Raw genomic sequence first — 19,785 nt, 5'->3', positions numbered from 1 at the left:
AACTTAGGATGGAAGATGGAAGACTATAAGGTAGATAATTATCACACAGTTAAAGCAAGGTATCAGTTGCTAGCTGTGTGTTTTGATGACTTTAGGTGGACTTCCAGAGGCCTAAAATGGAGAGGAATGTACCTACTGCTGCAGTTGAAACCAGGTTAAATTGCAGAAGTCTGTGTAATAGAGGTGCATTCTTCAAATGCTCAAACTTTAGTGATTACTCAGTGCCAGCTTGCATGTGTTCGGTTGAACTATGGTTCTTTAGACTAGTCTTCCTTTCCCTCTTTTTTTTTTTCTTTAAACTTTTTTCTTTTCCTCCTGCATATGGTGCTGAGGTAGTGACTTCCTAGAGTCCCAGCTAAAGTTTACAAAGCAAAGGAAGAGAGTTACTTCCTCCCTGAAGACTAATGCACAAGGTATTATACTTCTGAAGAAGTCTAATGATAGTGTACCTTATGCTGGTCTAACTAGAATGACTAACTAATATGAATGCTAAACATAATCAGGTAAGTCTTAAATTGTAAGAACCAAATACAGTGGTCAAAATGTAGCTCTGTTGCAGCTAAGTTGTGCAGGCTGTATTTTCTAGGAGATAAAGTCTTCATGTACAACCCACACGAGCTTGGGTATGGTGGGAAAGCAATATATATAGTTTGGGGTTTTTTTCTTTGACCGTTTTTGACACAGATTTTAGATGACAAACTCTTTGCAGAGGAGAATCCTGATTCCTGAATTGGGTGAAAATGGCTGTCATTGCTGGCATAACTGTAAGCAGATTGTCTAGATGGACTTGTTCACAAGAATGAAATACAAAGCACAATTTTAAAACTGATATTAATCTTGAAGTCTATGCTGTCTGGACAGAACAAAAGCACATGTAGTGTTAGAGCTGAAATTAACCATGCATCAGCTTAAAAAGTTACCTTCCATCCAAAGTGGTACTGTGTATTCTGTAATCCTAGTATAACAGGAGGGACTGTATAACTAGCAAGTCTGGAGATAGTCTGGGCTTACATGTCAAACTGAACTGCAGAGATGAACTGATGGACTCAAAATAGTAAGATGTAAAAGTGAATGTATCATCAGGCTTTTGTCACTTACAGAAACATACTCAGGAAAATCAGCTGTGATAGATGACCAGGTGTGCTCACACTTCAGAAAAGATCCAGCCATTTTCTGTGTCAAGCCCCTGGTTTGGTTTTGCTCAGTGTTCTCACTAAGGCTGTCGGCCTTTTACAGGAGGGCCCTGTGCGAAAGCTCTAAATTGTTCACAGAGGGTTTGTGGGAAGTAGAATTGTCCAATTTTCTGAGTTTCCTGAGGCTGGGCAGCCTTGCTTCAGCACTGGGTGGTGGCGGGGGTGTGTGCTTCTGTTATAAATAGCATGCAGCTCTTCTGGCATCTCTTCAGAGCTGGATGTTGAACATGGATAGCAGTAGGGAGAACAATCTAAGCTATGCTACAAGTAATTAGTCTGAGTACTGTTTGACTTCCCTGGTGTGTCTCTCAGCTGAAGCCACTCAGTAGAATGGCTAGCTTTAAGCCAGACCAGCTTAAAGATAATTTTAAGCACAGCTTGCTTCCCATCTGATGCATGGTTCCTGTTCACAAACACAATGTTTCAGTTCCTGTTAAGACTGGAATTTGATTGCTTTGTTTATTTCCAAATTTCCAAAACAGAAGCAAGTTTTTGGTCTTTTGAATCTTGTGCTGTTTGCTTATCTCTGACAGCCTCTTCCTGAAAAATTTGTGGTGAAGGGTGTTGTTGATCGCTTTTCGGAAGAGTTTGTGGAGACAAGGAGGAAAGCATTAGACAAGTTCTTGAAGAGAATAACTGATCACCCAGTGTTGTCTTTTAATGAGCACTTCAACGTCTTTCTCACAGCTAAGGTAAGCCAGTAACTTTCAAATACAGTTGTTGACCTTTGCAGTCCCTTCTGAAATAAGGGTAAAAAGGCTTTAACAAAACTACATGAGCAGATCAGAACTTCCTCTTCCACCAGAGGGTTGTTGGGCACTCTGATTATTGTGTGTGACAGACCCTTGTGTGTGACAAGAGTATGGGTTCTCTGTGCTTGAAGGGCAGAGGAATCCTCTCTGCAGATTGATAAATTGAATTCTCAAGACCTTCTTGTTTTGTAGCATGTAATCCTATTATGCAAGAGAGAATAAAAATTCAGAAAACTGTAGACTTTAAAATCCTCTTTTGGGGAGGAGGGAAGGGGGAGAGGAAGAAAAGTCTCCCTTGTACAAAAGCTTGTGAATTTCTTGACTTTTTTTCTTGTCTGTTCTTTTTATACTGCTTGCACTTGATGCCCTCAAAACTAAGCATGGAGGCCTCATTCTTATTTGTTCTCAGCCAACAATTTCATGCATCTCTTCTGCATGACTCATGCAGGAATAGTGCAATATTCTTTGGCTTTCTTTAGAACTGCATTTCAAATAAGACTAGGAGGACTTGCAGCTATGCTTGGGTTTTACCAGATGGGTGAGAAATGCTGTAAAGGTATGCCTTTCCAAAGTCACATTACTCTAGCTCACTTAAATGTGATGTTTGAGCTCACTTCAGGTTCATGCTTTGCTTGCTGTTAATAACCAATTTCCAGTGTTTTTATTTCCCCTCCATGGTGAAATTACCCACTGAAACAAGCCAGAAATGCAGAATTTCTTTAAATATCTTATAGCTCGTTCCTCTTTTGATCTGTCCAAGCACAATGCAGCTTTCTTAGCTGCTGTATTTGTCTTCTGCCATCCCTGTGAAATGAATGTCAAGGGCTTCATTCTCTGCTTTAGGAAGAGTTTGCCTTGAGATTACAGAGCATCCTGGGGAAAGGATGCCTGTTCTGCTGACTGGTTCTAATGTTTGAACCTGGTCTAGTGAAGCAGTGAGGTGTCAGTTCAGTGTGCTAGGATTTCAGAATTTAGTTACTACAGGAAAAACCTGGTTGAAGAAGAGAGACCAACATTTCTTCATATTCCCTCTTTGGACGTGTAACATACCAGAATGCTTGAGAGAGTGAGTGAATAATTTTGAGTTCAAGGATCTTTTCTGATAACTGCTTGCAGCTCATATTGATGACATGTGGAAAGAAAAAATTAAATTGCATTTAAATGCAAACATAATTGAGGATTACAGTAGCTGCTAAGATGTCAGGTTTTCTTAATCAGGCTTACATTTGACTTACATTAAGTACTGGGAAGGAATACCATAGTAGATGTTTTGAAGATGGCTATTGTTTATTTGTTTTTTGGGTTTTTATTTTAAGAACACTTAAGCTTTTAGTCTCGTCTGTAGTAATACGTCTGAATTCTTGATCTCTACAGCCTACTTGGTTTGAACACATCTCTTCCTCAGGCTCCATAGGATAACCAAACTATAGCTCCTGAGCCTGTTTTGAGATGTTGAATACTGACCTCTGCTGGAAGAAGTAAAAGTAAACATTGTCAACGTTTTGACTAACTAAAACCATTTTTTTCTGGTGTACTCTTAGGGTGAAATCCCATGAAAATTGTAGAGTAGCAGTCTTGTTAGCACAGATAATCTGAAAGTTGGTTTATGCAAATGTGTAAAGGAGTGAGAAGGAGGTTTACACTTTCTGTGCAGCAAGATGGATGCATCTGACCCAGCCTGAGCTACAGTCTCTCTTGCTGAGAAGTTTTGCTGGTTTCCTCATGCTGCATTTTTTCTGCTTGCAGTCTTCACCTGCCTCCTGTTTGACCACAGAACTGGAGTGAGGAGGCTGCTTACTGAATAGGTGTGCAGTGTGTAGCTCTGTAGTAGGTCAGTAGAGCCAGCTGGTGCATCTGTTTAATACTGGTATTGACTTAGAAGTATGTGGAGATGAATGATGTGAAATGTTTTGGTGGAACCAGAACTGTTAAAAAGCTTGCTTCCCTGGTGAGAGTAGAGGAAGATGGGAAAGTATGGCCATATGCAAAATTGGCCTACTTACTTATTTCTAATGTATTTCATACTATTCTCCTGGATAATTTATCTTCATGGAGCCTTGAAGCTGTGCTCAGCTGTACTGCTTGTAGAAAGCCTTTGTTCAAGGCTGTGTGTCACGTGTAATCTGTTGCTTTCAAAAGATGTGATCTTGACTGGAAAGTATCCTTCACTGTATTGATATTTAAACATATAAGTGAGTATTCCTAAACATATTCTTTTTTGTTTCTTTTTTGTTGTTTGTTCATTTTAATTCCTAGGATCTTAATGCCTACAAAAAGCAAGGAATGGCTTTGCTGTCAAAGATGGGGGAGTCTGTCAAATACGTTACAGGAGGCTACAAATTAAGAAGTCGTCCACTGGAGTTTGCAGCCATTGGGGATTATCTGGACACATTCTCTCTAAAGCTTGGTACCATTGACAGAATAGCACAACGGATCATCAAGGAACAGTTGGGTAAGGACACAGGGTGTTCCATCATAATACTCCAGGTCGAATGTTCTGTGTCTTATTCTGGGTGACAGAATGATCATGACAATTTGTGTTGATGATTCTGGCCCGTAATAAGTCACACACAGGGCAAAATCTAATGCCTGTTCCAGATTTTAGAAAGGCCCAAAACCTAACACAGTATCTGATATTAGCTCAATTTAAATCTTGTTTTAAAGTTGAACTTTTTATACCAACCTACAGTCTTACTGGAGTAATTTTTTGAAAGATTTCTGGAGTAATTTTTTGGAAAATTTTTGAAAGATTACAGGTGAGATAACCTGTAGATTTCACCTGGAGGAGTACAGATGGAATTCCTAGACGAAGACAAGCTTTACAAGTCTATCTTAGTAGAGTTAGGTTTTATGTATGTTTAAAAAACTGGCCTTGGCTACTGCACAGGTGCAAGAGTCTTTGTATTGGAAGTCTGTAGGAATGGTAAGTTAAGAAAGAGACAACTTGAACCTGTCACCTGTGCAGCCACAGAGCTCTATTAGTCTATCAAGAAGCTAATGTAGTAACACAAGTCTTGACTCCCTGTGGGGATATGTGTTATTGGAAATTGTTGTGTGATTTCACCTATTTTGTGTTTGCTCATCTTTGTGCCTTGCTCTGACTCTGTTAATGTATTTTTTCATCTGCCTCTTGTAGAATACTTGGTGGAACTACGAGAATATGGACCTGTTTATTCAACCTGGGGAGGGCTGGAGGTTGAGCTATCAGAGCCACTGGAAGGAGTATCTGCTTGTATTGGGAATTGCTGCACAGCTCTTGAAGAGCTCAGTGAGGACATGACAGAAGACTTCCTGCCTGTGCTTAGGGAATATATATTGTATGCTGAGTCCATGAAGGTAAAGAGAGCCCTGTGGCAGAAAGCGCTGTCGTGTTTGCCTGGAATTAGCAAGTTCGTTTGTTTTGAACAGTGAGAAATGGTGGTCGTGGGAAAAGTGGGGAAGTAAATAATACATTAAGTAGGAGGATATTTTCATAGTCAAAACAAACCTAGGTGTGTTTAATAGCAGGGTACTGCATGAATAGCATTATCTGTCTGCTCTGCTCTTCAATCAAGTTAGGGTCAGTATTGCAGGGTGTACACAACATGTGCGCCCTACAATAACCAATGAGTTGCCCCTTCATTGGCTTGGCAGATGGTACTCTATAGGAGACTTCCAGTGGCTGCCTAGAATCTTTCTTTGAATTGAAGCTAGTTGCGCTTCAGCTCTTCACTGCTTCGCTACAGAGTCACTGTGGGGTCCAACAGGAATTACAGCATTAGCAGTTTATATCATTCGTATGAAGCAGAGTTGGGTGCCTTGTTTTAGAACCATGTGTCCAAATGACAGATATTGCTTCCTCTGTCATCCCCATACCCTGGGCATGATATGTCTGTTGTTAAGTTCTGCATACCAAGTAACTGCTTAAAGATGGTATTCTGTGACTCATAATTTTTAAGAACTTGATGTTTTACTGCTTATGCAGACATAATAAAAGCTACTTTAATGTGGGTTTTATTCTCTTGAAGTTATGGAGCGTTGGTAATCAATCACATCTAATGGGGAAAAGAATTACTGAGTTAACTTCACTAAAAAATTATATCAAGGACTTTAGTTTATCCATCAGAGCTTTTCACATCTTGCCTGTGGCACAGTATGTGTGCCATATGTAAATACCAGTCCCATTATGGGGTACTAGCAGACAAGTTCCTTCTGAAGAATTACCATTTGGAACAACTGTTACAAGGCTGTGATATGCACTCCTTTACAGACCTAATAGCCCACAGAGAAGGACTACCATGTTCAGACTGTAAACTTACAGTCTGAACATGGTAGTCCTTCTCTGTCTTAATCTTAATGTCATCCTATGCTTCTCAAACTGAGAATTTAAACACTTTCTTGTAGATGTCTTTTCCCAGCTTCAGGAGTTGTACATCTGTGTGGTTTAAGTATTCTTGCAGGTGGCTTTGCACTAATTCGCTGGGTATATTCTTTGCTTTTGTCACCATGGATTTGGCCCCAGCATGAATAAGTTGTATTTTCTTTATGGGTCTGTTAACAGTAAAGTATTGCTTGAACAGAGTGAGCTGTAGGAAGCCTTGTCTTGGGATGTTTGGACTGTAGGAATTGGAGGTGGATGGAGTGTGATTACAAATAAACAGAGCATGAGGCTAGTGATTAAATACTTTAACTCAGAACATCTGGCTTTAATGCTAAAAATGCCTACCAAAGATGGCATCTGAAGGGGCAAGCTGAATTGTGAGAGGTGCTCTTCAAAAATACAGCAGGGGAAGTGTTTTTAAGCTGAAAGCCAGGGTTTCTTCAGCTGAAGAGGTACTTTAGGCGGATAACCACCACTTGCCACAGGCAGAGCAGCATTACAGACTTGCACCTAGGCTTCCTTTTGGTCTTTAACAGCCCTTTTAGAATGGCACTGTCTCCAAGCCAACAGTTACTTTACTGTCTAAAGTACTTGTTCAGCTAAAGAAACCCTTGCTTTATAACTTGAACTGTTTAGAATGTTGATTTGACTTTAGTGCTCTAAAGAATTACACTGTTTAGTGTCTGGCTTGGACATCTTATTAGCTTTACTCAGTCTAAAAATTTGGAAATCAAGAACAAAAACTACTGTTAGCCAAGACAGACGGTTTGTATTTTCCTTTCTTCTCAAATAGCAAAACTGAACTCTGTCAGGTGCTACAGAGTGCAGTTTTCTTCTGTTAGAAAACAGCAGCCTGTTTCTGTTTCTGAATGAGCAGCTACTGAACTGTCCTTGCAGAATCTGTAACGCTAAGTAAGTAACCAAGGTTAGTAAGGAGTGCACCCTTGGAGTGCAGGAGACTTTCTGTTGAAAGGGTGGTCCTCTTCACTAGCAGTGCATTCCTCTTTATCAGCTGCTGTGAGGACTGCTTGTGAGATGAAAGTCTGTTTTGTTCTTTCAGAGCATATCTTTTGCACAGGGTACTTGATGGAAGGTAACTCCTCAGGTACTAGGAGTTCAGTGAAACCTTGGTTAGCTTTCTTTGTTGTACACTGTAGCACTGGTGTAGGTGTGGGAACATGATCTACAGAGCAGTCTGTAGCTGAATGTCCCTTGAGTAAGAACTGCCAGATTATTGTCACTGCTCAGAGACGGAGAGGCCTTGATGTCTTCAGGAGCACTCTTGTACCTAAGGAGAAGAGCCTGAGGGAACTGCACCCCAGTAGTTCTGCTTGAATAGAATATTGGTTGTTTCGAGGGAAGCCTGGCTTCTGGATTTGTTTGAAAGATTTACAGAACAGGGCAGAAGCTGGTGTTGTGTCCTTGAGTTAAAATGTGTGCTGGAAGTGTCTGGAAGAGACCCTTTCCAAATTACTTGCCTTGCTCTGCACTGGTTAGGCCACAACTGTGTTCAGTTTTTATTCCTGCTGCACACAAGTAAGCTGAAGCGGGTCTGGAAGAGGACCACAAAGATGGTCAAGGGGCTGAGAAGCCTGCTGTATGAGGAAGGGCTGAGAGAGCTGGCTATGTTCAACCTTGAGAAAGAAGGCTTAGGGAAAATCTTACCACCACCTAACCAGTATTTAAGGATTGAGTACAAATATGATTAAAGCTCCCTTTTCACAAGGAGACCGATGGAAAAACAGGACAATTAGTGCAAATTACTCTTGGGGACATTTTCATTGAACACAAGAGGAGAATTTTCACAATGAGAACAATCATCCTTTGGAATAATGTCTCCAGGGAAGTGGTGGATTCCCCAACACTGGACACATTTAAGATCCAGCTGGACAGGCTGCTGATCCATCTTGTCTAGACCGTACTTTTGCCAAGAAGGGTAGGATGAGCTAATCCTTGAGGTCTCTTCCAGCCTGGTATTCTATGGTTTCTATTACATGGCAAGGGTGATGTCTCATTTCCTGGTGCAGCGAGGCCCTTGTCAGCACACGTGGTACCACATTTGCTGATGTACATTGGTGTTGCCCTGGGAGGCATATGCAGAGGACAAAATCTCCTATACATGATTCAGTGCAGATATTAGGATGTTACATGACTTCTGTTTGCTCAACATTGCTGTAAAGGTTTATCATGTGAGGTGATCCCCCGGGGTGTTCTTGGACATTACTTTTAAGGCATGTTTAAAGCAAGCACCACACTAGTAGGTAACTGTGTCTTTAAGGGCATGGAGTAACTAGAGATCCTCTTGAGATGTTTAGTCACAGTAGGAAGCTATGGAGTGTGCAAACAGGATTGAAATTTAAATTTGTGGTAAGAGGCTGATGGCAAGCTCCTGAAGCTCTGTGTGGGCCAAGGTGGAATGTTTCAACTAAATACAAAATAGTGAAGCACCTGCTGAAACTAGGCTAAGTCTTTCATGCTCAGACACCACTGGTTTAGTTCTGACCTGAAATAACTGAAGTGTGTTGATTGAGGTTTTTTAGTTTTGAGTTTGGTTTCTTCCAACTTTTTTTTTTAAAAAAACTTTTTTTCCCTCTGAGTGAGGCCTTAATGAGTATTGCATGGTCTGTGGTAATTTTGAGGATACTTGATGCAGAGCTTTTCATAATTGCTGCTAAAGCATCAAGGCATCAATCTAGAACAGAGGAGATTGCTTAGAGGTGCCAGAGGAAAATATGGGACAAGTGAAAGGGAGGGCAATATTTTTTTCATTACCTACAGGTCAGCCATTACTGGACACTTAAAACCGTATTCACAAGCTCATTATTAGTGGTCCCCAGTAGGTGCACGTGAGCGCTTAAGGGGAATTAAGACACCTGTTCTTTGAATCCAGTTTACCAATAACTGTTAATCCTTGGCTACTCCTGATATAGATTCAGCTTCTTGCACTAACTCCAGGCTTCTAAAGGCAAAATGCAATTGCTGGAGGCAGTTGTTTTCCACAGAAGAAATTTCAGTTGGTTCAGGTTCAAGAGGCAATACAAAGTAGAAATATCTATTAAATCTCTCAGACTTTTGTTGCATTGGTAACCTCAATCACTTAAATGCCATCCCACATAGTTGTATAGATTCCAGAAAGAAGGGTCAGTGTTGTGGTTTTTCAACCAAACGCAACCAGTGGTACGATTCTGCATCCTTTTTGGAACAAAAGGGAGAGTTGAGCTCTTGAAGGTGAATTATTCAGGTTTGCCCTCTTTTTATTGACTAATCTAATAGTAGCTTTGTGGATGGAATGCCATTCCCATTTATAATGCATTGAGCATCCCTAATCTAGAGCAGCTGCATTGGTGACCTTCTCTTGGCTTAAGAAGGAGGAGAGGGATGATGATTAGTAGATATATGTATGTCCTTAGTTGCTCTTAATTAGATCTAGATTGGCTGTTAGAGGAGCTACTTTTTTAAAAGCGTGTTTCTGTAGGCAGCAGTGCACATGACTAGTCCTGTGTTACTAGCCTTGTCTGGAGCTGTTGCAATGACTAGTTACCACTTGGTGTCCTAATGGGACAATTCCTTCTCGGTGGCAGAAGGGAAGACTCAAAGCCAAGTTAGCTGCAAGAGAATTTCAAACTTACGGAGAGTGTTGGTTGACTTCCCTCTGAGCACTTTTAATAATAACTTTGCATCAACAGAGTAATTAAAAAATGCGAGTTGTTTCTTTGTGAAACCTGAAGTGGTAAGTTGCCTGCTCTTGCAGACAGGAAGCTCTTTGTTTTTTAGAAAGACTAATTCCTGTGGTTATTTTCAAACTGTAAGATTGTAATATAAACTTGGTGAAGTTCTTTGTGGATTAGTACAAGCTAAGGGTAGCATCTTTGGCTCTCTATTTTGAAAATACTCTGTCAATAAGATGTTTACTGCTTGAGAAGCTCTCTCAGGTAGTCCAGTGCTTTTCATGTAAATTGTCCTTTTCATAATTTTCTTTTTTTTTTAATGAAACCAACAGCTTACCCCCCCCCCCAACTGATCTAAAATAAAGGCTTGCTTTTGCTCTAACACTAGAATGTGACAGCTTGCTTTAAAGGATTCTGAAGAGTCTTTGCAAGTGAAAAGGGATTTGTGATACCTTCTGTGATGGTCTTCCTGTCTCTTAGCCAATGCTGTTGTCTGTCTGCTGCTTGAGGATATCTGAAACTTTGCATTAGTCCTTCTCAGCTTTGATGGTTTTGTTTGTATCCTTTTCATGGTAGTAATAGGTCAACTGATTAATTGAATTTACTTGCTCAGGATTATATTAGTGGTTTCATGATTGCTTCTATATTGCATGCCGCCAGCTTATCCAAATGTTGAATTTTATCTGCCCCTGCCGGCTGATGGAGAGCAAGTGCTGTTCATTATTAAAAGCTACTCCCTAAATGCTGTAAAATAGGACAAAGTATATCTGGAAGTCTGACTTTGGGCTTACTTGGCACTGAAGATGTATCACTTTAGAGTTTCTTGTGGCCTGGGGGAAGGAACAAGAGGATCCCTTCACAGCTCTCTTTTCTCTTGCCCATAGAATGTTTTGAAGAAAAGGGACCAAGTTCAAGCGGAGTATGAAGCAAAACTGGAAGCAGTAGCCTTGAAAAGAGAAGACCGTCCAAAGGTTAGCACTTAAAATTGATCTACAAAAACAGTTTGCACTTACAGTACTTCCTGAAAAGAATGGAGAAGCAGAACTTGATTTTTTCCTGGATCTGGGGGCTTCTTTGCAGTTTAAGCAGTTACTGGCACAACAGAAATTTGTTGTTGGCAAGCTGGTGTAAAATAAAGACCTAAGTATAAATATACATAACTTGTCTAACAACTTCTGGACAACTGATCTCTCACAGTTCAGAGCAGGATGACTCTGTAACAACTTCAACAACAGACAGCAGTCAGTTGGACTGTTCAGTGACAGGTTAACAAAGCAGTGGTAGAACAGTCCCTGGTGACTCAGCAGTATGCCAGCTCTCTGAGTTAAAGTCCTATCCCTGGCACTGTGAAACTGTATTGTTCCAGAACCCTGGGTTTGGCTGTGGAAAACTCCTTATTTTGCCCTTTCTACTAGGGAGCTCTACCTGTGTGGTGCTGAACAGAGATGGCACGTGTCACTGGATGACAGGTTTTGGCTGGGCACCATGCAAAAGCAAAGCTGTGAACTGATGTGCTTATGCTGCCACCCGCTTCTGCATGAAACACAGTGCAAGAGCCTTTTCTTAAATCACTGCAGCTTTAACTGATGATGGCAATAGGGTTTGTTCCCTTCCTCTGCTTGGAGGTTTTTGGTTCCCCTTATATTTGTGTTAATAATTAATGGGTGACTTTCCAGTATTATGACTACTATACAATAACGTTCGCTCTACAGTAGGTTCACATAATATTTTGAATCTAAGAAGCTGAAGAGGATGAGAGCACAGAAATGCTAAAGTGTTTTTCTGATCTTCTGGCTATAAAAATAGCGGTGTACTAGGTGTTTTGTGTTGCTCCTGTATTTGGATCTACTACCTGCCTCTCTGCTGGCTGGTGTGGTATACACTCAACTTCCTTTGTGTAGTTTTGTATAAACAGGTGCTAGCAGTTGTATCTAGGATGGAGGGAACTAAATCTACATATCCAGCAAGCTGGTTCTTAGACATTTCACTGTACCAATCTTGCGCATGTTAAAAGTCCTTTGGATCTCATACCTCAGAGGGATTGTTTTGAATAACTTTTGGAATACTTTTTTGAATACTTACCTCTTCAGAGTATCAGAATATTTTTTGGCAACTGTTTTACCTTTTTGTAACATAAGTAGTTTGTGTCATTTACGGGATGAAGTTGAACAAACTGTGTAGAACTCCTTGCATGTTCACAAAATACTATCTCTGGGGTTTTCAGAATCTTTCCAGCTGGAGGATATGTCATTACCTGTAAGAGCTGATAGCTCAGAGCTGTGCCTAGAAGCATATCTTATACTCAGCAAGGTCTCCTAGCTATGACATGCTGTAAACTAAAAGCTGGCAGAGGGTTGCAGTCTCGTCCCGCAGCCACAGGAGCTGACGGGTGCCGGCTAGCCGCTCCCAGAGTGGCCGGTGTCACCACGAATCCCGGCACTCCCAGGTTCTCGCACCCCCGAGCAGTGGCTCCGTCTGCGACGTGGTGACGCAGGCGAGAGCAGGACTGCAAAGCACTGAGGTGAAGGAAGGAAGGAAGGCAGGAAGGAGCAGACACACATATGGGTGCCAAGGCACTTTACTGATCCAGGCGGGGCCAGTGACGGTGTCAGAGAATGACAGCTCGGGAAGCACTGATAAAGGGGATGGGCGTGACAGGAGGAGACACGGGGGAACCAATGAACGAAGCTCAGGGGAGGAGCGAGGGACACAACTGAACCAATAAGAATGGCACAGGGGAGGGAAAAGACTCAGGAGAAAAATCATATCTTAAGTAAGGGATGATTGACATCGAAAATTCTCGAAATAAAGGGTGGGGGTAGTTACAATGATGGACAGGTAACTGGTGGGAAAATAAGGGATAAACAACTCAGGAACAAACCATTATGAGGGAGAACATGGGAGGAACCGAGGGTCAAACTAAAATCTTAACTTATAAAAATAACCAACTTTACAATAAAAGCCATATAGAACACACAGTGCTACAGAGGGTCATGTTATGGAATGACGTTTGTCTTCCTTGGCATATTTGCTGATTTGGTTGAAATTATCTTAAAAGATCCCAAACAAAACCTTAAGAGATCAAAGGCCTTTTTTTAGATCTTGAAAGATAAGCCTATCACTACTTAAAAATCTCTCACTGGAGGGCATTCTGGGACTCCTGTGCACACACCCAGCCTGGCATCACAGAGCTCACCAGGCCATTAGATTGTTCTGGCAGTGAGATCAGCCTAGAGCTCAGTGGGCTGTGAGTGCAGAAGGCTTGTAGTGCTTCTGTGGCTCTCTGTCAGCAGGTACTGCTCAGAATGCTGAAGCTTACACCAAAAGTCACCACAGTGTGGGTAGTGTTTACCAGTAGCATCATGGTGTTTGTGTGGTGTCTGCAGCCTTTCAGTTTCTAACATGTGCAGTAATGAAATGCCTCTCACCCATTTCTGACCCATGCTGGAGCTGATTTTGCAGTAATCTAACCAGCACAATAAAGGATGGGTGTGGTTTTGTTTTGGTGAGATGAAGTTTGCCTCTGATGATCTGTTGTATTCTGTCTACCTCAAGGCTTTGAAGTGTGGTGATCTATGGGAACAGTAAATATGGCAGTGCAGAACTTGAAGTAGAAGGTGGGGGGAAAAAGGCCTTGTAACAGATAACTGTTTCCCAAGAGCTAGGAAGGTAGAGATATCTTATGCAAAGATTGGTTGTCTAATTAATGCTGGATTTGTTGTACTTTTGGACCATTTGTTACTTGGTAATGATGATATGGAAGAGTTTTAAAGTGGACACGCTGTTTGTAATTGACCACACCAAATTACAGATATTAGGCAAGCTTAGATTTTAAGAGAACAGAATCATTGTGAAGAGTGTTAGATGCAGAAGCAGAACTTTGTATCACATATGTACAACTTTATGCTCAGTTCTTGCCTGTGTATACCTCTCTCATCAGTTGAAATTGACTACTAAAATAGTCCTGGCCCCTTTAAGAGTGTGTTGGAGTTTGAGCAACAAGTTTGAGGGGGTTTTGAGCTATTAAGTAGTTGAGAGCAGGTATCAGTAAAGAAGTAGAATTTTCCCTGAGTCCAGTCTACTGTCTTCCTGGTTCTTAGTTGTTAGCTAATATTTAGTGTCTCCATTGGTAAAAACAGATAAAAGTATCAGCTTTGATGCTTCAACTTAGGCTAAATTTGATGACAAACATATAATATCTCTTTGCATTTGAGTTTTCACTGATACAAAGTGCTTAAATGCTGTTAATTAACTTCAAATTTTGTTGTAACTACTGAATTGAAATTTATGTACTAGGAAGCTGCAGTTTGTCAGGTAAGGCATTTGCACACCCAGATAGGACTGCTGCATGTGCAGACACTATTGTCATGATGTCTTTGGAGACTTAGTTGGAGATAGCTGCTGTTCTTAATGAGAGCACACGTGGCACATCTCCTGACCACTGGGTTATCCCTGTAGCTCTAAACTCATACAGCCCTCTCAGCCTGACCAGCCAGAGACTTGATGTGAGAAAGAACAGATTTCTGCGTGTCTTCATTGTGGTTTCAGATCCTGGCAGAAGAAGCAGGGAGCTGGTGAGTGCTTAGAAGCTAGGTTAGTTAGACTGGTTGGAACCAGTCTAGAACAATCTTGCGTGGTTTTTTTTCCAGACTTCATAAACATTTCTCTTGATAGCCTAGCTTTCCCCATTAAGATAGCAGAGTACTTATGATGCAAGGCATACATACCTTGAGGGGAGCATCTCCTAAATCTTACAGTCACTGGCTTGGTTGTTCTTGTCTGCAGCCTGTGAGGAAACTTCATCTGGAGTTGTAGCAGAGTGAATTCTGTAGCCATAGGTAGAGAGCTCAGACATGGCAGGGAGAAGAAGTATCTACTGAACCTCCAAGCTGCCTGTAGTGTAAATTCAGTTGTGTGAATAAAGGGGTACTCATATCCCATGAGTATAAAGAGCTCCTGCATGCCAAACAGGTTGGTTTATTGAATAACAGATGTAAGACCTTTTTTGAGTAATACAGTGATCAGTCCTAATCCATGTCCTGGAGCAGAAACACAGTCAGTGTGTTTCTGCCTAAATTGAGTACCTTGCCAAACTGCAAGATAGTAGCCCACCTCAAACTTCATGTAGGCTTCATGAAGCTCATGAAAAGCTTCTTTCTTATGTAGTCTGTTAATCCTCTTCCTTCTTTCAAACCCTTCAGAAAGGGAGTTTGCTAATAAACTATCAAGTACGAGAGGAGCTACCACAAAGTTCTTCAAATGTTCTTCATTCTGTATTTTGCCTTTGTGCAAGTCACAGCTTTCAGAGCAAACGTTCACTTCTCACTTTGGTAGCAGGATTCAGGAGTTTCTTCTGAGCTCATGGGCTTAGTCTGCATGTCCTTACAGGATTCCTGTCTGTGTGGACCATGCAGCAATGAGAAGGGGAAAAAAGGTGTTTGTCTTTCCTGCTTGAGGAAACACTAGTAAATTATTCCTGTATTTGCCTGCTGATATACATTACATTAGTTAAAACATAAGCAAAGAACACCAACTTAGTTGGTCTAAAGTGTGTGTACCTTTAGACCAACTAAGTGAATTGGTCTAGAGGTAGGCGAGTGACTACTGTCAAAAATTCATTTAAATCTCTACCTCAGCTTGCAGCAGGCTGTCCTCCAAGATGTCGTTTGTTGCTTTTGCATGGTTGCATGTCCATTATTGAGCGTAAAAGTCCATGAGCCAATCCCATGTTGATGATCACGAGTGCTGCGCAGTTAAATTTTGTTCAGGAAGCCTGGAATGGTAAAATGGAAGCTAGAAACTAAGGCCTTAGAAATTTTATTCTGCAGCTGTCAATACCAAGATGTATCCACCTTTTTTGATAAACTTAAATGTAGTTGTTATATACACACTGGTGTAAATTGGGACATTCCTACTGCAGCTGTAAATGGGAAGCAGAAAAGCTTGCTGTGGAGCCAAGCTGCTTAGTTTAAACACTAGGAAGTGACCCTCAGTACCACTACTTATGCTGAATGATTTTCCTGTGCCTTTAAAAGGTGCTTCGTCCACGCCTCTCTATCTGGCATGGAGATGGACAAGCACAAGCGCTCACCACCTCAAAAAACAGCAAACAAATGAAGCAATCTCATATCCTCTCTAGTTCAGAACCATGGCTTTTTCCCTGCAGCCATAACTCAGCTGATTCAGGATAACTACTGCTTTGTGAACTTACCCTTTCTTCTGTAGTTCTGCTCAGTAAGGTTTGAGCTAATTCAGCAATCTAGCACTCTTACTGACAGTTTTAACCTTCATTTATCTTGCTGCAGGTACCCGCAGATGTTGAGAAATGTCAAGACCGAGTAGAATGTTTCAATGCTGACTTGAAAGCAGATATGGAGAGATGGCAGAACAACAAAAGACAAGACTTTAGGCAGCTACTCATGGGGATGGCAGATAAAAACATCCAGTACTACGAGAAGGTATGTGTCACTGTTGGAGCACTGGCCGGAATAAGAGTAGTATATTTTCCTCTGAAATTGTGATAATTCTTCAGGAAATCTTCACACTGTCTTGAAGACAAGAATATTAGACATCTGAAGCTGCTCTTTGTCAGAGTTGGAAGGTGTGGTCAAGTGAACTCTGTAAGACTAGTGGTCTTGTGCAAGTCAGCACTCTAACAACGTTTTATCATGCATGCTTGTCTGTTTTGCACTTTTGAATTGAACAAATTACTGAGCAGCAGCAGTAGTGATTAAAAAAAACCCAGAATTGCACATACTAGTAATACTACCAGAGTAGGAAAATCCCTTGATTCTGCCTTTTCTGAACAAAACTACATGAGTTAATGCACGGCCACAGACTCATATATAGATTACATCTGCTATGTATAAGCTATTCTAATTCCTGTCCCTTTGTGCATCATTCTGTCCCTTGTATATTAGTCCTGAAAACACCTGGCCTCTGCCCTTTTTCAGTTGGTGCATTTGCACCTGAGGTTTAGTGTTAGATTTTTTTTATTTTTAATTAAAAGGACGTTGACATTTAACTGCATATGCTACCAATCTAATTTTCCTTTGTGCTAGAACAGTGCTGCCCAATGCAGTGGTTGATACCATTGATCACAGAATGGTTTGGAAGGGACCTTAGAGGTCATGTAAGTGTCAACCTCCTGCTAGAGGTAGGGATGCTTTTCACTAGAGTAGGTGATTCAGAGCCCCATCCAGTATGAACCAAAAACATTTGCAGAGATGGGGCATCCACAGCTTCTCAGGGAAGGGTGTTCCAGTGTTTTCTTATTCTTAAAGTAAAGAATTTCTTCCTAATTGTCTAATCTAAACCTGCCCTCTTCCAGTTTAAAGCACTGTCCCTTTTCCTATCACCACTAGCCCTTGTAAAAAGTGCTCCTCCAACTGTCTCATAAGCCCCCTTTAGGTGTATTAAATATTTATGAAATATTAAACACTGCTAGAACTGCTAGGCTTATGCATTGCCTAGTAAACTATACTTAATCTTGTCTGTTCATGTTTACACATCTGTTTTACAAGCTTCTTCCTGTGCTAGGTTACCTCTCCATGTAATATTATATGCAGTACCTTTTCCCCTTCCAGTCATAGTTCATAACTGCTCACACAGAACTTCCTTCACCCTGGTCTCTCAGGTCTAAGGCTGCTGTGGAGGAGAATATTAGAGACTTCGCTGAACATCCAGTAGTGCCTCTGCAATGACAGTTAGATCTGTACATTAGTTTGGCTTTTAGCAATGAGGGTTTTTTTGGTAAGAAAGTGTCCAGTCACTTCAAGGTACACAACTAGAAGTACCCTATTCATCTGCAGTGCAGTCAGCAAGGTTAGAAGGAGGATGTCTGTCAACAATGACTTGTGGATATAAGAGCTGCTGATGAGTTTGCCCAGTTTCAGCATTTAATAATTTGGATTCCACGGTCTGCATTTGCCCATGTGCTCTTTGTGGTTGAAAGACAGTAACAACATACAGTACAAGGATAGTAATAAGTGTATGTGTCTGGGGAAATGACTCCAAAGCCTGGAGTGGCTTTCTAATAACCCAGAAGCTACACTTATAATTCACTATACCAGGCACTACCAGTTTGTCCTCTAGTGGAATTGAGTCTCAGAGCCATACTGGAATACACTGTGTCTCAGAATTAACTTCCCTAAATGCATGTTTTCTTTCAAATAAGTTTGCTGGAGGTAGTCTGTAATAGCTGCCATTGTGTCCAAATCAGCCTTCACCCACAGTCACGCCACAAAGATGTACATTTCTACTCAAAACAGTTCATCTGCCTAGCTGAAAGCTGTGATATTCTTCAGCTAGAAAAATCTAGGTTAGTATTTGGAAATCCTGGATGTTCTGATGATTTTTAATGGCTTGGGCCAGCTGATGACTTTGGAAAACTTGAATTTGTTGAATTTGTTGGGAAGGTTCAGCTGTTCTAATGCTTCCTTGCTGTTTGACATTCTGGGTTTTTTTCCCCTTTCTGTAATAATCTGTAAAGACCCACATTACTTTTCTTCTACTTGCATGCTGTTGGTCTGGAAGGGTTGATTAGAAGTCACATGAACTGATATAAATTAAATTTTGTAAATCTTTCTTTCTTCAGTGCCTTACGGCGTGGGAGTCAATTATACCACTATTGCAAGACAAGCCAGAGACCAAATAAGAAGTACCTTCATGGACAGTCTAGCACTTCTGTGCCCAGTACCACTAGTCATACTGGAACTGTATGGAGGACTCTTTTTGTTAAGTTAACTGAATGACAGCTGCACTTAGTTTTTCAGAGTATCTGTTCCAGCCTATTTGAATTTTTTTTCTTCAATTTTTGTGTTTAAACTGGGGTATGTTTCATCTTTTTGAGTTATCTTGAATGGTTCCTTCTTTATTCTATGGAGTGATTGGGGTTCACAGAGAAAGTGCATGGGGATCTTGATAAAATTTACCTCTCTAGTCTGGAAGGAACTGATGAGTGGAACACTAAAAAGATGAAAATAAAACTCTACTGCAAGGTGCCAAATGACATCTTTATTACCATTCTGTTTTGTTTGCTTGGAAAAAAAAATATTCCTATGATACAGTACTCCCTAACCAATCCTTCTCCTTTTTTTTTTTTTTTTTTTTCTGAATGGATAAAGAAGGGCTGGGAAAGATTATTTTCTGTTTTACTACCACCCATGTGCTCCCTCTGGATGAAATGGTCTCTGTAGACTTTTCTGTCCAGGAGTCAGGCTGGTTCTAGACAGACCATACCAACACCAGCTGCAGATGGTTGGTGATGGAAGCATGAACTGTGGTTTTTGTGAGTGTGGCATGCTGTTGGTTCATACTGAGTATCTTTGTTTACCTTGGTGATTATGAAGTAATGTCAGTTGACTGAAGTGTACTTGTGACTGACTTGGGGATCAAAACCAGCTTAGCTATGGGAATGAGTTGGACTGCTGCCTTTCAGGGGTTGGGGAATGGGGAAGGATGGGTCTTTAATTTTCCAAAGCTAGCTCTGGAAGTTGCATGGTGGAGATCTCTTACACCATGCTTTATATATGGGTTTTACTAGAGCCACTTTAGGCTTGGTCACCTAAGATGTCTGCTCTAGTAAAAGTAGAACTCTTTCCTTTCTCCACGCTTTCTTTGCAGCAACCAAAAGCCAAAAGGTGTCAAATGCTTCCTTCCACCAAGCATCAGAGTGTGTGAAACTTGCCTTAAATGGGTTGGTGGGGGATAGATGGGTACCCTGTTAGGTTCATACCTGTCTCTGCTGAACCACATGGCAAGTTTTTTAGGGCTACTTTTGTTACAGATCTATTTTCTTAATAGTTTCTGTT

At 41.0% G+C, this 19,785-nt stretch overlaps 1 protein-coding gene across 1 annotated transcript in view; it reads left to right on the top strand.

The window, feature by feature from the left end:
- SNX30 (sorting nexin family member 30) overlaps nt 1-18,985 on the top strand; it is a 49,178-nt gene extending 30,193 nt beyond the window's left edge. Inside the window, exons 4-9 of the mRNA XM_054286196.1 lie at nt 1,727-1,885; nt 4,202-4,397; nt 5,082-5,281; nt 10,858-10,944; nt 16,279-16,431; nt 18,570-18,985. Coding sequence (XP_054142171.1) covers nt 1,727-1,885; nt 4,202-4,397; nt 5,082-5,281; nt 10,858-10,944; nt 16,279-16,431; nt 18,570-18,629 — 855 coding nt within the window. The 3' untranslated portion in view covers nt 18,630-18,985. The remainder of the gene's footprint in view (nt 1-1,726; nt 1,886-4,201; nt 4,398-5,081; nt 5,282-10,857; nt 10,945-16,278; nt 16,432-18,569) is intronic.
- The last annotated feature ends 800 nt before the right edge of the window (nt 18,986-19,785 follow it).

This window comes from Melozone crissalis, unplaced genomic scaffold (assembly GCF_028551555.1).
Source record: "Melozone crissalis strain CALT ecotype California unplaced genomic scaffold, PUWL_Pcris_2 ptg000005l_1, whole genome shotgun sequence".
NCBI lineage: Eukaryota > Metazoa > Chordata > Aves > Passeriformes > Passerellidae > Melozone > Melozone crissalis.
This window is presented reverse-complemented; position numbering and strand designations above follow the sequence as displayed.